Source organism: Centruroides vittatus, unplaced genomic scaffold (assembly GCF_030686945.1).
Source record: "Centruroides vittatus isolate TY-2023 unplaced genomic scaffold, ASM3068694v2 contig_3255, whole genome shotgun sequence".
NCBI classification, from domain to species: domain Eukaryota; kingdom Metazoa; phylum Arthropoda; class Arachnida; order Scorpiones; family Buthidae; genus Centruroides; species Centruroides vittatus.
The window spans coordinates 87,096-102,711 of NW_027122088.1; the positions used below are offsets into that span (position 1 = coordinate 87,096).

At 26.2% G+C, this 15,616-nt stretch overlaps 1 protein-coding gene across 1 annotated transcript in view; it reads left to right on the forward strand.

Moving 5' to 3' along the window:
• The first annotated feature begins 4,929 nt into the window (after positions 1-4,929).
• Positions 4,930-15,616, forward strand: part of LOC136973648 (inactive phospholipase C-like protein 1) — a 63,008-nt gene continuing 52,321 nt past the window's right edge. The window contains exon 1 of the mRNA XM_067268391.1: positions 4,930-5,601. Within this exon, the coding sequence (XP_067124492.1) occupies positions 5,412-5,601 (190 nt within the window). The 5' untranslated portion in view covers positions 4,930-5,411. The remainder of the gene's footprint in view (positions 5,602-15,616) is intronic.

Sequence of the window (15,616 nt, forward strand, 5' to 3'; positions counted from 1 at the left end):
AAGACTGCGACACAAACTTCTTCTCGGAGTAGAGTAGGTGTCGAAAAGTTATTAGAAGAAATGGAAGCTGCTCCATTTTTGGTTAAGCTTAGTTCACACTGAGCGAATAGCGAAAGCGAATGAAAAAAGCGAAAAACGAGTTTTATTCGCTTAGCGAAATTGACCCATATAACCAAAGGCGAAAAGCGATTGCGAATTTTAAGCAGCCAATCATTTACAAGCGAGAGAAAACGTCATCTGGAAAAACAAAATGGCTGCTTCCGATATTATGTCGTTAACCACATTTGTTTATTTATTGAGAAAGAAAGATAAGACGAAAAGAAAACGATGCTGGGTGAGAGAAATATTAAAAATCCGTAATTACAACATTTACGCTATTGCGTGAGAAAGTTTCTGTAGCCGTCTTGAAAACAACAAGAACCACGTGACAACTAACGGGAATACGATTGGTGGCGAAATTTTTTCGCTAGCGAAAAAGCTCGACGGTTCCGAACTTCGAAGAGATTTGCAAAATGGTAAAATTCGCCGGAAACGATGTCGTGTCTGACGTGTTATTCGCTCTGTTTTTCGCTTTCGCCAGCGAATCGCGCTCAGTGTGAACTAAGCTTTTGGCAACTTCACACTGCTTGCAAATCCCACCATCAAAATAAATTGAATTTGTTCCTCTTTACCAGTGGCGTAGCTACGGTTCTCCGGGCTCGGTGCGGAACAAGATTTGTGAGCCCCCGAAAAAAATTTTCGGCAGGGGTGTCCTTTTTCCGTAATGGTAATCGGGAACGTCCAAACGAAAACAAGTAATTCTTTCTATAAATTTCGGCTTTTTATTTATTTCGTTAAAAACATTGCGTTTAGACGTTCAATTTCTTTCGTTTGATGAATGATGCGTTAGGTATTTTTTTGTTTTGTTTACGTAAACGGACTAAAATATTTTTGTGTAGTGGTTTATATAGTGTATAACTAGATTACAGTTCAGTTGCTGGTTTTTCTGTGTAATAGGGGGCCCAGCTCGAGCATCCGAATGCCAAATTTTGCTTTGTTCTGATTGCCGTGAAAAATTTTTCGGGTCTCTTTTTCTTGTGATTTTGGGGCCCGCACCTACCGCACCCTCACCCCCCACCTACGCTACTGCTCCTTACTCTGCATCATGTTTTACCTGTAAAAGAATGAACAAAGATGAACATAACTTCTATGGCTCCAGATTTATGGGACATTGTGTATTCAATATTAACATCAAATAAACTTAATATTTTTCATATTTCTGTTCCATAATGAAATCTTCATAGGATAGCTGAAGAATTGGTTCAATATTAAAAACATTAAACTAGGAACTGGACTCGTCTGTTTCTTGACAGCCATCTGCCTATAGGGCCTTATCAGTTAGGCTGTATAATATTTTTCTATCGTTATCTCTGACTAATAATTGCACAGGATGCAGAATAGTTGTCAGGAAAAACAATATATGTTTTAACAGACTTGCATGGTGGTTCTCGTAGCCCGTAGAAAACGGACTAGAACTACACAAAATGAGTTTCAATGTATGGTTGTCAAGCATTTTTAAGCAATATCCTTACAATGAGTTCACTCTCTCACATAAATACAACCATTCCGGCTTGAGTTAGTGACCATTTAGGAATATTCACTAACTCAAGCCAGAACTGTGTAAGGACATGTCCTTACACAGTTCCGGCTTGGTGATTACAGGTAGTATGAGGCGAAAACGCTTCAGATACTAGTTACCCTCAGGCCATTCTGGAAGCAAAGACTCTCAATACAGAGTAATTCTAGCGCTGGTAACTAAACACCCTTTTAATGCCCATACGGTGGAAAGATTTTAAAAGCGACCCTAAAATATTAGCATTAAACAGATTACATCATAGGATTCGATTGTCATAAAAGGGGATTTTAAACTGTTTTAAACAAAAAAAAAAATGAAGAAAAATGGCTGCGAATCTCTTACTTTAATATTAAAATATCAAGTCTCCAAAAATTTCATATTCTTCAACTTATAGACCGCGATCTAGAAATAGGATTATGTCTTTTAAACGAATAGAATTAAATTGTTGATTGCGGTGATCCATTTTGCTCGAGTGAAATGTATTTTTCGGATCAATTTTCTAAGCAACGTACAAAATTATTTATCGTTAAACTCTTTCCAAAAATGGATAATATTGATGAAATTAAAAGTACATACATATATATATATATAGAATCGGTCGATAGAATTTATTGAAGAAATCCAAAATCGTTTATGATACAACAGCTGCTTCTAGAAAATTTCTCTCTTCAAATTATGAGCCACGCGACTGGAGATTTTTGGTTTAATTTTTAACTCTGCTATTTTTTCTGCCAAAATAGAAATGAGCAAATTTAAGATGCGTTTTGAGTGATAAATTATGGAAATTTTTCAATTTTAAATAAATAATTTTAGAATTAATTTAATTATAATTGATTCATCACCATTAGTTTGAAGATAATTAATTGGAAATTATGTAAACAATTTTTCTAAAACTTTTTAAATGTTGAAAAATGATATTTTAAAATATATTTAAAATCTTTTTATAATTAATCACATTTATTATTTTTTTATTTTTTACAATAATCTTTACCAATAAATCCTTTGGATTTCTTAAAAGTGTTTACAACTGGATTTGTTAAATCAATTTTATTAAGTATTTACGTAAAATTGATTAAGTAACTAAGAATTGAAGTTAAAACTGTGATATAAACCAAAATATCCGTCATAAAAGTGGGATCTTATTTAATATTTTTATCGAAAAGAACCCATGATGTCTGCAACGTGTAAAAATTATGTGTACTGTACACGTTATTAATACACTAGTAGATTTTTCTTCATATACAATATAGATTCGCATGATTTAGACACACTTGTAATTTTTCTTAGATGCATTCACAATTTATAATGGCAATTTTTTCTATACACTGTAGCTATCACGTGATCCCAGTGTCCTCTCATCTACTGTTAGAGCCATATACTATAAAAAATTTGCCAATAATTTTTTTAAAATTGATTTATAAAAATTTTTTTTATCCAAATCAATAATATCATAATTGACTTTCTTGGAGGATCGATGTGCCTCTGCCGATATTATATTTTTGTACCACTTAAATATTATTTACATCTGGCCGAGGCGGTTAAGGCATCAGCCTGCCATTCTGTGCGATCCGGGATTAAATCTGAGCGGTCGAAAAGTCCCAAGAATTTTTCGGGTTATGCTTGTCCCGATCCCTCTCCACACAACTGTTTCATTGTAGGCCTGGTCGAACCCATGATGAGTCTGAAACGAAATCTTAATGTTTACGGAGCTGAGAAAGTGTTTAATGGTAAATAAATTAATTTATGCGCTATTGAGATGATAAATGTTGCATTTTATACACCAGAACGATGAAAGTATGATGATTTTTTTCATTTTTAACTCTTTTAGCACTAAGAAGTCCTTGTAAACATAACCATTATGGGTTTGACTAGACCTACAATGGAGGCATTATAATGGTGAAGTACGGGGTAAGACCGCTTATAGAAAATTCCTGGAGTTTTAGACAGTCTGGATTCGATCCCGGATTTCCCAGAGCGATAGGTTAATGGCATATAGGGTAAATAAAATAAGTGCAAATTCAATGGTAAATGATATCATTTATCATTGATTTAGCACTTTGATAATAAACATTATCAAATAATGGCATAAATTAAACAAAAATTGATATTGTATAGTTTTGAATAAATTTTCAAACTTTTAATTATCGAGTTTGTATTGTGTTATTAATACTTTACATAAAATATCGATAATAAATTGAAGCCTTGTATTGTAAAAGAAACTATAAAAATGAATGTAAGTATTCAATACATTCGAGTATTGTAAGTTAATCTTCGTCATTGCTGACGTAACACACACTTCAATGATAAACTTTTCAAATTAAATATATTGCAAAACAAAAGTAACCTTATTAATGATCAAAAATTGATCATTATTCAAAATAATAATAATAAATGACTAAATAATTATCATTTAAATGAAATTTTACCATCGATAAATTATTTTTAAAATTAATTTTTATCGAAATTATTAAAACATTCTGTCTGTTAAAGTCTGTTTAATATTTAAAATATGTAATTATTTAATTATAAAATTTGAATGTTTTTAAAAATATATTTTAAAGACAAATATCTACTAAAATAAATAAATAAATAAAAGCGACCTCTAGAAGTACTTTAATTATTATTTTCATAATTTATAACGGAAAAAATATTTTAAAAATAAAATAAAATAAAATTATTTTAATCACTCGTTAAATTTTTATTTGTAGACATTTGGATAATTATTTTAACAATATTTTATAATTTTGCGGTAATTTAGTTGAATTAAAATCAGAAATTAAAATATATAAATAGAATTATAAAGAGCCTATTTTAAAAATATATCTATAATCAATACGTATATAATAATGTTTATAATTAAAAAAAAAAAAAAAACTTTTAACGTGGCTCGTCAAAATTAAAATATTATTATCGTCTACGAAATAATTATATTAACAAATATTTGATTAATGGAAATTTATAATAAATTTAAAATTTTAAAAAGTCTTTGATCCTTAATTATATTAACTACTAAAAATGAGAAATTTAAAATAAATTGCAGTTATTTTTAATTTTAATCTTCGTTAAAAATAATAATATATATATATATATATATATATATATATATTTTTATTATTTTTTTTTTTTTTTTTTTTGAACGACAATTATTCAAAATAAAATTACAGAAATTACAAAAAAAAACTTAATTGAATAAAATTAATTAAGCATTTTAAAATATAATAAAATGTAAAACCGTTTATAATATTTAAAATGGTAATTTTTAACGTTAAAGTGATTCCGTACGGAAACGATAAATTTAATAAACGCAGCAGACGATGTTGATACGAAAATGCGGGATTAACGTTTTTCAAGATGTCGGTCGTCTGGTCTGTAGCGGTTAGTGTAGTTTCCTATCCGGCGAAATCCGTAAGGACGATAAATTCGTCGATTATTTAGTCGTAAATGTTAAAATTTCGCTCATGTATACACATTTGAAGACGCGGATATATTACGATGGCTTGAGAATGTTTATTTCGTAAGTTATTGGCGTTGAAGTTGCAATGAATGGATCAGTTGTTCGGCAGACGTTTCGAATTGCTCGCATCAACCTATAACAACCAATAACAGATTCCCCTTTCATTTTATGGAAACTTTTATTAATAAGCTTCCGAATGTAAATTACCGATTGTACGGTATTTACATTCGTGTGAATTAGCTAAGAAGATGGAATAGTTTCCGTTTTAAAAAGAAATGCCGACTTGACGTTTACTTCCGGTTAGGAAAGAATTCGTTGCCGTTATCTTTTTAAATTACTGACATGCAATTTGAAGAAAAGGCATATCCCGTGGATGATAAAGAAGAGAAGAACGAGAGGAAGGAAGAATCGGTTTCTCCATCTTCTACTCCCGATTTATCGTCGTCTGGAGAACATAAAAAATATCAAAGGCCGAAATCTGTCTCTTTCCATAGTGCATCTAGTCTACCAGCTGAAAGGAAAATATCCAGTGGTAAGTCTAACGCACACATTCTTCATTCATATTATGTGCAATTGTTGAGACGAATTAATCTTCGACTTCAGGATGATAAATTACAGGATGCATTATGGCTCGGTATAAACAGGATAACGATACGGTTCTTAACATATATCATCACATGTTTCTGCTGGTGTGATTGTTTATACTGCTGGAAACTTGATGTGGTTTTATCGTACTTTGACAATTTAAAACGTTGCTACCAAAGGATGAGTAAAGATACACAAATACACCAAAAATCCGGAATGATAGCTTAATGTGAAAACCACGTTTTCGGTAGTTTCGGATCGACTCTCAATAATGACGTGCCATGGTCTAATAGACTTCGGTCGGTAACCGTGGGTTGCAGCCGCGTGGAAGAAACAACGTGGCTGTGGCCGTGGATAGACGACGTACGGTGGTCTTGATAAACTTCAGTTACCGACCAGAGTTTATTAAGATTGTCGTACATCATTACTGTGGTCGGACAAATTTCGGATGTGACAATGGTAGGCCGTTTTGGATTGTCGACCGTCGTCGGGTTACTTAGAATTATTTGAAAGTTGAATGCTAACTTTAGTGGGTTTTAAAGAATGCATTTTCTCCAATAAAACCAACCTATATCAACAAATGCTCCTTGTGTGATGTGTTACCAAGGAAAAATGCCAATAGTTTTTAATTCTTTAAAATCCACAATGAAACCAGTAACGGAAAATTTGACTAAAATTAGTGTTTGTTCTATGTAACCTTATGACGGTTATTGAAAATTACTGAAAGCGTGGTTTTATGTTAAACTCTGTCCTGGATTTTTTGTTTGTGTTTAAAATATTACATATAAAATGTAGCTATGCTGCATTATATCAATAGCATTGCAATTTTTATTAATTTTCTTATAAAATGAGAAAAATAAACAGAATAAATTATTATATTTAATCTTCTTAATAAATAAAATTAAAGAAGACGATAGGTTATCTCTGCGGGATTAAAATTAAAATTTTATCTAGAGCTTGCGGCAGTGGTTCTTAACCTGGGTTCGACCGAACCCCTGGGGTTCGGCGGAGGTCAACCACCTGACGTCATTGTAACGTAGAAACCGTATTGGTTTCGAAAACTAATGCTACATAACATGTGTTCTATTGGGAAATATGCCTATATTTTCCAATAGAACACCTATTATACCTATGTTTCGAATTTGAAAAATTATATTTTATTTTTCCAATTAAAAGGGGTTCGGTGAATGCTTATATGAAACTGATGGGGTTCGGTACCTCCAGCAAGGTTAAGAACCACTGGCTTGTGGAGAATAATTGGATAATTATGCTATTCAATAATGGATTCGAATAAAAAAAAATACTCTTGTGAATCTATTGCCTTTCAACAACTCAAAACTGTAAATTAATCAATAATTTCATCATAATTATAATTAATAAAAACTCTTAAAAGGCTTTTTTTTTTAGGGTTGGTAATTTTAAATAATTAAATACTTGAAATTTAATTTTTTAATTTCCTGTTCTTAATTATAAATTTTTTTACCTGTATGGTAATTTATTGTAGTGAGAATGGTGGAGAAAATATCTTGCCAAAGTGTTCTTATGTTTAAACTGGCAATAATAAATTCATAAGTAATAGTTGCATTTAGATTTCCTAATACTTTAAAAGGAATTTTTAATGTTCCAATAGATTTCAAGAATTGCATTATAAATGTGACAGAAAGGATACTTGATAAAAATGCAAAACTTGGAAGTGATTATTTGCAAACTAGGATTTCGTTTCTCGTCTTCAAAGTAAAATGGATATATAAGTAAATAAAAAGAAACGAGATGAGTTATGCAAAAATTATTGATTCCTTATTATATTTCTGTTAGAACAATGATTAAAATTTTATCTTTTTCTATATCAAGACCAAATTGTTGAAAAAAAAAAAAAAAAAAACGGATTTAAAACTTTAATTTCGTCTTTTAAAATCTGAATTGGTTTTGTTACTTTGCATGATTTAATTTTAAAGTAGGTTAACTTTTATTTTTCATTTTAAGTTTTTTTTGTTTTCCTCCCCAAAGTAATTACATTTCTATACTTCTTGTCTGTGTGTAACTTTAGCCAAGAAAAAAAATTTTTAATGTAAAAATGTCAGGCATTATATTATTATTACATTTTTTTACCTAATTTAATATAATATATATATATTTTTTTTTTAAGTCTTGAGTGCATTAGCAAATTTTATAAACAGGATCAAAATTAATATTTATTGTTACATTTTTATTTAAAATATTTTTAATATTTAGAAATTTGATTTACTCATACTTTATATCTATTTGCATAATTTAGTTTTAAAAAAAACTATTTTTATGTAAATATTTAAATAAAAATAAAGATGATGATACATAGGAGAAAAATAAACATAAATTGCTGCATTTGATGATAAGTCTTGCAAGAAGTTAATAATATTTTCATTTACTACTATATTGTATTCAATAAAATATATATAATATATTGCATAATGAAAAAAATGTCCATTTTTAAATTTTAGTATAAATTTAATTATACTTTAACTAGGCCAGACAAAACACACACATTCAGTTTTTTATTGTCTTGTTGCATTATAAATATTGTTAACCTTGATAAAATGCTGTCTTTTTGATTATTTGCTGAAAGAATTGTATTCATTGATACTATGAAGTAGACTAATTTACAAGATTCAGTTTTAACTTATTAGGTTTCTTAGATAATAAAATTATTTTCAAGATTTAGTTGTCTATGAAGCCTCATAAAGTTCAGAATAATCTTTATTAGAATTTAAATTATTTTAAACTTTATTCTCTATTTTTGTAATAAAATGTCAAATAGTCAGCCTTTGTATAACCCAAAATTATTTCAAAAACAAAATTTTAGCAATGAGAATAAATTTAAAAGAAATTCTAAAAGCATTTACTGTACTTAAATATCTTTTTCTCTTTATGTATGATTGATCAAGCATGTAATATATGGTGTCTTAACTGTAAATAGTCCACAAGCTGTTACAAATTACTCTATATTATTTTATTTTGTTTTTAAACATAAATTAAAAATAAATACATTTAAAAATAAAGTGGGTTTATTTATATTTATAAACAGACAATTAGCTACTATTAGTGGTAAAATGATATTTATTTTTAACATTTTTATTTTCATTATTGTTAGATGTTATCGAAAAGTCATTAGTATTTTGCAATAATTGGCAAGCCATTACATGACAAATGTTGTATTAATATTTAGAGTTTAAGAGATTTATTCATAAGTCAATAATCTCAAGTTATATTGATTTTGAAACAATGATTCATGTTAAAGTCATTGTGATGGCTACAATAATGATATAATAATTTATTATTTTATGCAAAGATCACTTTTTATTTCAAAGCACTAAAAATAAATGTATAAAACATTTATTTTTAGTAATAACTAATTTTGTATTATTTATACATAATGCGTAATTTAATAATATATATAAAGTGGGGTTATTTATAGTGATATCAATTATAATAATTAAATTTTTTTTGCAACTTTATTGTTTTTACGGCTCTAAGGTTCTTATTTGTAATATATTAAAAAAAAAGACCTTTTTAATGATAAAAAATTTAAAATAAAATTATATAATTTATAATAGAAATTTAAAACTTTCACAAACTTTATAAAATAGTTTATCTGCAATCATGAAAATTACCTATATATTTATAATGTGATAAGTATAAAAATCATTGCAGATATTTTAATATAACTTTTCTTTATGAGTAAATCAACTTTTTCCAGAATTCTTAATAACTATATTTTCTTTAATATATAATAAATTTTGCTTTTATAAAAACAAAAAAATTGAAAATTTTATAATGTGAATGTTAGTTAAATAAAAGAATAATTGAATTCAATATAAATTTTAAGTTTAAGAATAACTCCTTACAATAAAGAAGTCTTCTGAAAACAATATGATAAACATTTTCGAGACCAAATTTTATGTTCAGATCATTTGTTGAAGAGAACGCTTTTTAAAAACTGTTCTGAGACAAACTTATTGTCAAGAGTATTTTTAAACTATTAGGTGAAACTATTGTAAGGAGTATTTTTACTTCTTTATTGTAAGGAGTATTTTTAAACCTGAATTTATCGGAAGGAGCCCTGCAGATGATGTCACAATTCAATATAAAACAAAATGTTTACAAAATTTATAAATTTCTTGAATAAAAGACTTTATAAGTAAAATTTAATAAAAGTTAATATATATATATTATAGAATTTTTTGGATTATTATACAATGTTGTATGTGTAACAATAAAGATTTTATTTAGAAGAGGAATTATTTTAAAGTTTTATGCATAATCAATTTTTTTATTTGAAACTTTTTATTGATGTGTTAAGTTGATTATATTATTATGTTTTAAGTTTTACTTAAATGTTGATTCTTATTTTATTTTATCAGTCATTTTTAGCATAAACAAAGCCATTTATGACATTTAATTTATTGCTTTTTTGAAATTTTTGCATTTTTCCTTATGACGTTTATAATATAAATAAATAAAATTACAAATTCAAATAAATATTTTAATATATTGTAAATTACTGCTGGCCTGTACAGTAAATATAAAGAAATAAAAAAAATCTTAATCTGTTGAATATTAATTTCTTCTCATTTAAAACTTCTGGTCTACATCTTTAATTTTATCATTTTGAAAGATCTTCACATTCGTATTTATTTTACACACACCGCTTTTAATAAGTGATTTGTGTAAAATGAATATGAATTATTAATGTATTGAATGAATTTTCTAGGTCAGATTGTTTGTTATTTGATGTATAAAAGAATCAGTTATCGGTTTGATAGTTTCATATTTTTCGATTAAAAAAAGATTTGATAAAATTATCTTTTACTTTTGCTTACCAGGCAATTATAATATATTTAATATGAGGGCTATTTTCAATACTAAATTTTTAATTTAGTTTGTCCCATAAAAATTATAATTGCATTTACTAGGTGGCATCCCTTGCTTGCATTGCTTACTTGTCACAAGGACTTTGCTTGCTCACTCAAAAATTCTATGATAATTCATTGATTCCTGGTGCCATCATTTCTATTTTCCCTCACGACAGAAAAAGTTTCAAGCCAAATAATTTGTATATGTAGAGTAGGTTATTAACATCATATTTGTCATGATTTTAATAACTTTGTTTTGTAATATTAATATTAATTATTTCATTGTTTTATTGTTCATTCATTATAAAATATCTAAAGTAAATATTACTTTACACAAATATTTAAAAAATATATATGTAAAATGATTGAAATTTATTGTTTTATATACATTATAAAATATTTAATTTAATAATTATAATTGTTAGATATTACATCACTTAAAGAAAATGATTACATTTATTATTGTATGAATGTAGTTATCTCTAGTCATTGTTTTTGTTTTTTCAGTTCTTTATATATTCATGAATAATAAGTAAAACTTCTTTATAAATTATTTTTTCATATTTTTCTAATTTCTAGTCTGTTTTTTCTTGATATATCTACATTGTACTTTGTTATTATGTATATATGCATATACAGTGAAACCTGTGTGAACCGGACTTTTACAACATTGAATATTTTTTCCAGTTTTGCAAGTTTCCTTTTTAAATAGATTTTTTTTTAAACACAGAAAACTGCTGTTTCTCTGAATTTTTCCATTTATACAGGTTTCTGTTTTATTAAAGCTCCATTTTGGAAAGGTTTTATTGTGTATACAAAGTATTTTGAAATTACATTTTATATTAAGCATTTTAAATTATAATTACATATTTACACCTTTAAATAAATCAAAATACTACTGTATTTAAAAAATATTTTTCCACATATTTCTTGAACTTAAAATTGTGGTTATTTGAATTTAGGATATTTTTTGTCATCTTTCAAAATTACAATTTAACATTGCCAGATTTTATCAGGCTGTATCAAGGGTACTTAATAATCAGAATAAAAGCAATTTGGCTAGAAGTAGGTAGTTAGGTTGCCGTTGCTTGATAAATTTAATAATTAGAAATAAATTCATTTGTAAATTTAATATGAACTATTCTGAAAGAAAAAAAAACAGCCTGGAGCAGGACTTGAATCCACAACTCTTGCTTGCCAATCAGTTATGTGGCCAATTACTTTGGAAGCAAAGTCAGACATCCTTTGCTTCCTTCAGTGTTAGTTCCAGAGCTATTAATTAATTCAGATATAACCATCCAGCATATCTTTTAGCAATATAATTAAAGTATTGGATTGTTTTAATTTATACATTTATGGATTTAACAAAAATTTTAGTTATTCTTATTTATTAATTAATTAATAATAAAGCTAAAAGACATGTAAAAATTGTCATGTCATTTATGTAATTGTTTTGTCAGGGAACAGTTTGTTACTTTTTTAACTGTGTAATGGCGTCAAATATTATGCAAAACATTTTTATGCATTATTAATACTGTTACTCTAATAAAATTCATAAAACCATATTTCTTTTTAATTACTTAATTTTTTGTTGTAAATTCCATTTTAAAAGTTAGGTTTATCTTAAATTTAAAATAATACTTTATATGAAACAGTATATTTATTCAGTATTTTTTTAAAATGAAGAAAAACCATAAACTGAATTTAAGATATTAAAAAAAAATCTTTTAAAATATCTATTTTAAATATATTTTTCTTATATTCATTTGCTTATATTAATTTAAAATAGAATCAAATTGAAATTTATTGAAAACTTTTTAAACTCAATAATTTAAATGCTAATTATCATTAAAATTAAGAATTTTTATTTGAAAAAAGAAAATATTTTAAATGCCAAAAAGAAAATTCATTATTATATTCCAAAAATAGATTTATTAGATAATGTATCTTACTGGATTTAATGTATCTTTTATGTAAGATTATTGAATAAATTTATATAAAAAAATTTCTATCAGAAATGATTTCATAATTTTTAAGTAGAAATAAGAATTAAAATTGGAACAAAGTTCAGTTCTTGTCTCCATTTAAAATTCGTAACTTACTCTAATTATTATTTTTTAGGAAACAAGTAAAAAAAAATCTTTACAAATTCATTATTATTCAGATTTTAATATCTTAGTAAAAAACTTTCTTTCACTAAACATAAAAGAATTTGACATTACTTTTATTGCAGTATTATGTAAAAAACACTGACATTTTAAATGATTAAATATCTCTTGTTTTAGAAATGCACTTAAAATGAGATCGTGAATCAATACTCCTAGTAAATAATACCAAACTATTACCCTATAATGAAATTTTTATTTGAAAATATCTATTTTAAAATTAATAATGAATAAAATTAAGGATAATTTCTATTTGACATTATAAAATATATGTGTATTGAATACAAGTTTTCTTGCTGAAACAATGCATATAATATAATATATATTTAACATTAAGAAAAAGTTACATGAATTTGAAAGATTAATTAAAGCCTGCATTATTGTCATCAGTGTGTTATGCCATGTCTTAGATGTGGTGATCTGTAACTGTCTCAGTCTGTTACTTCTTCAAAGCATAAAAGAATTGAACTTTGCTCTTAGTGCATTACTATATAAAAACACTGACATTTTAAATGAATAAATTTCTTTTCACAAAAGTAAATGTTTCAACTAAAATTTAATATAAAAATTTATTCATTTTATGGCCCCAAATAATGTTGCATATCAGTAAATGGTACAAATGAATTAATGAATGTGTGTTAAATATTTATAACTAGTAATTGCATAACTGTATGTATTGTAATTATTCCATTTCAGATTTTATTATTGGCAAAACAGTATACTTCACATAAAGTTAATTCAAATTATCTGTAATAATAACTAAATTAAAAATATCCATAAAAAACACTTGTGGGTGATTTAATATAATTTTTATTTAAAAAAACAGATGATAGTTTGTAAAAGAATAGTTAATATAAATATCGTAATTTATTATATCAAATGATAAATCTAAATTACATAACTGTAATATTTTAGTAATTTATTTCCTTCCTGTTTAAAGTATATTTCTGACTTATGGAAAAATTTAAATGTGAAAAGTGTTGCAATTGTATTGTTAAACTTTAATTAAATATTTAAAGTAATATATGATATGCATTATGATAATATTTTGATTCATGAATTTTTCAGCAATATTTGCTAAAATACTTTAGAGAAATCAAAAAATTGAGAATTATTTTCACTTTTATTATTCAAAGTGTCTTCAGAGCGCATTCAAATACAGTACAACTAAATTTTAAAGCATTTCGTAAAAAAATTTTTTAACAGTGTTTTAAAATAATTTCTTCCTTATTTTTAGCAGAAACTGTTTTAATTAAATTTTTAAAAAATGCATGATTACAATAGTATCAACATTACAATTGTCTGTACTCTAAATTATATTTTCTTATAAGATAATCTGCTATAAAACTGTTATAAAATTTATTGTTAAAAATCTGTGAATTATATTGAATTATTTTGCAAGAAAAATTTATTTGTTATTGTACTTAGAAATTCCTATTCTTCACAACTGTTGAGGAATAAGACAATTATAAATCAATAACAATAATCAGTTTTTACAGTAATCTCCTTATTTGAATTGTAATGCATGATCATTATTTCAAATTCATTTGATTTTAAAACATTATATAACTCGATTTTAGAGACAACTAAAGAAAATCATCAAGTTTAAACAGTGTAGATATCCAATTCTTACAAAATTTTTTAAATTACTAAATACTTTTTGAAGATTTATTGATGAGATAAATTTGTATTGTTCCTAACACCTAGATTAAAAAGAAAAAAATTTTCTCTCAAGCCTATTCTTAGGGGGATTCAAAATTTATACTTCTTATCATGTTTATTGTATGTTAAGATAGGATTTTCTGGTATTGAGTGGTTTAGTTAATTGGAGTAGTTTAATTATATATGGTTATTATATATATATATTTGCAGATTTTATTTTTTGAGGTTCCATTTGGCAGATGAATTGGATAAAATTTTGATCTTTTATCTAAAATATATAAAGTATCATAATTTTTTCAAATTGTTTGATATAAGCTTCTAATCTATATTATCAATTATTTAATAATAAATGACTGAGTCATGTTGGCCTTATCGTTATAAGTACAGATTTATCACATACCTTTTTTTGATTTTTACTCATTAATGCCTGATGTTCGGGAATGCATTTTCACTTATTCAACTGCCTTCTGTCAGCTGGGATACATATATACTTTTGACATCGTGGTATTATAATTATAACATGTATAAAGAGATTCAATAAATAAAAATACAACATTTATATAAACTGACAATTACTATATAACCAACCATGTATGGTACAACATTATAACAATAATTATAAAAACATTTGTAAAAATTGATGTTAAATTACTAGACACCATAACCATACTTAGTCTATTCTATACCTTATATACATCGTTGTGTGATATTCAGTTCTTGATGGTATTTTCATTTTGGTATATTCTTATCTTCTTCATTAAGTCTATTCAAATTTTTATGATGCAGATTGAATCTCTAATTCAGTGACCTTGGGACCTGGCAATTGCTGGATTACAGAAATTGATCTTTAAGAACATCACCTGTATAATCATATGCTTATTTCATATACATAAGGCAGTATTATCAAATGTAGAACTAAGCTTAAAATAGAAAATAATACAACCATTAATGGTCCAAACAAGGTTTTTATTGTTTCATTTAACATAAAGCCTAAAACCAAAAATAATACTCATAATACTTAAAGCTCAGGTTGCATAGTTGTCATTGTATTCAGGATCAGCAGTGTCTTCAAGATATACATGATCATCTGGTACATGTACTGTACATCGGAGGTAAATAAGGTGCAGAAAAGTGGATTTCTGTGTTAGAATTAGTCTTGGCCATGTTATTAGTGACCCTCTTCATACATTGTTGCTATGAAGTTTGTTTTTAGTACTTTGGCTTTTCCTTAATTAATTTTCTTTGA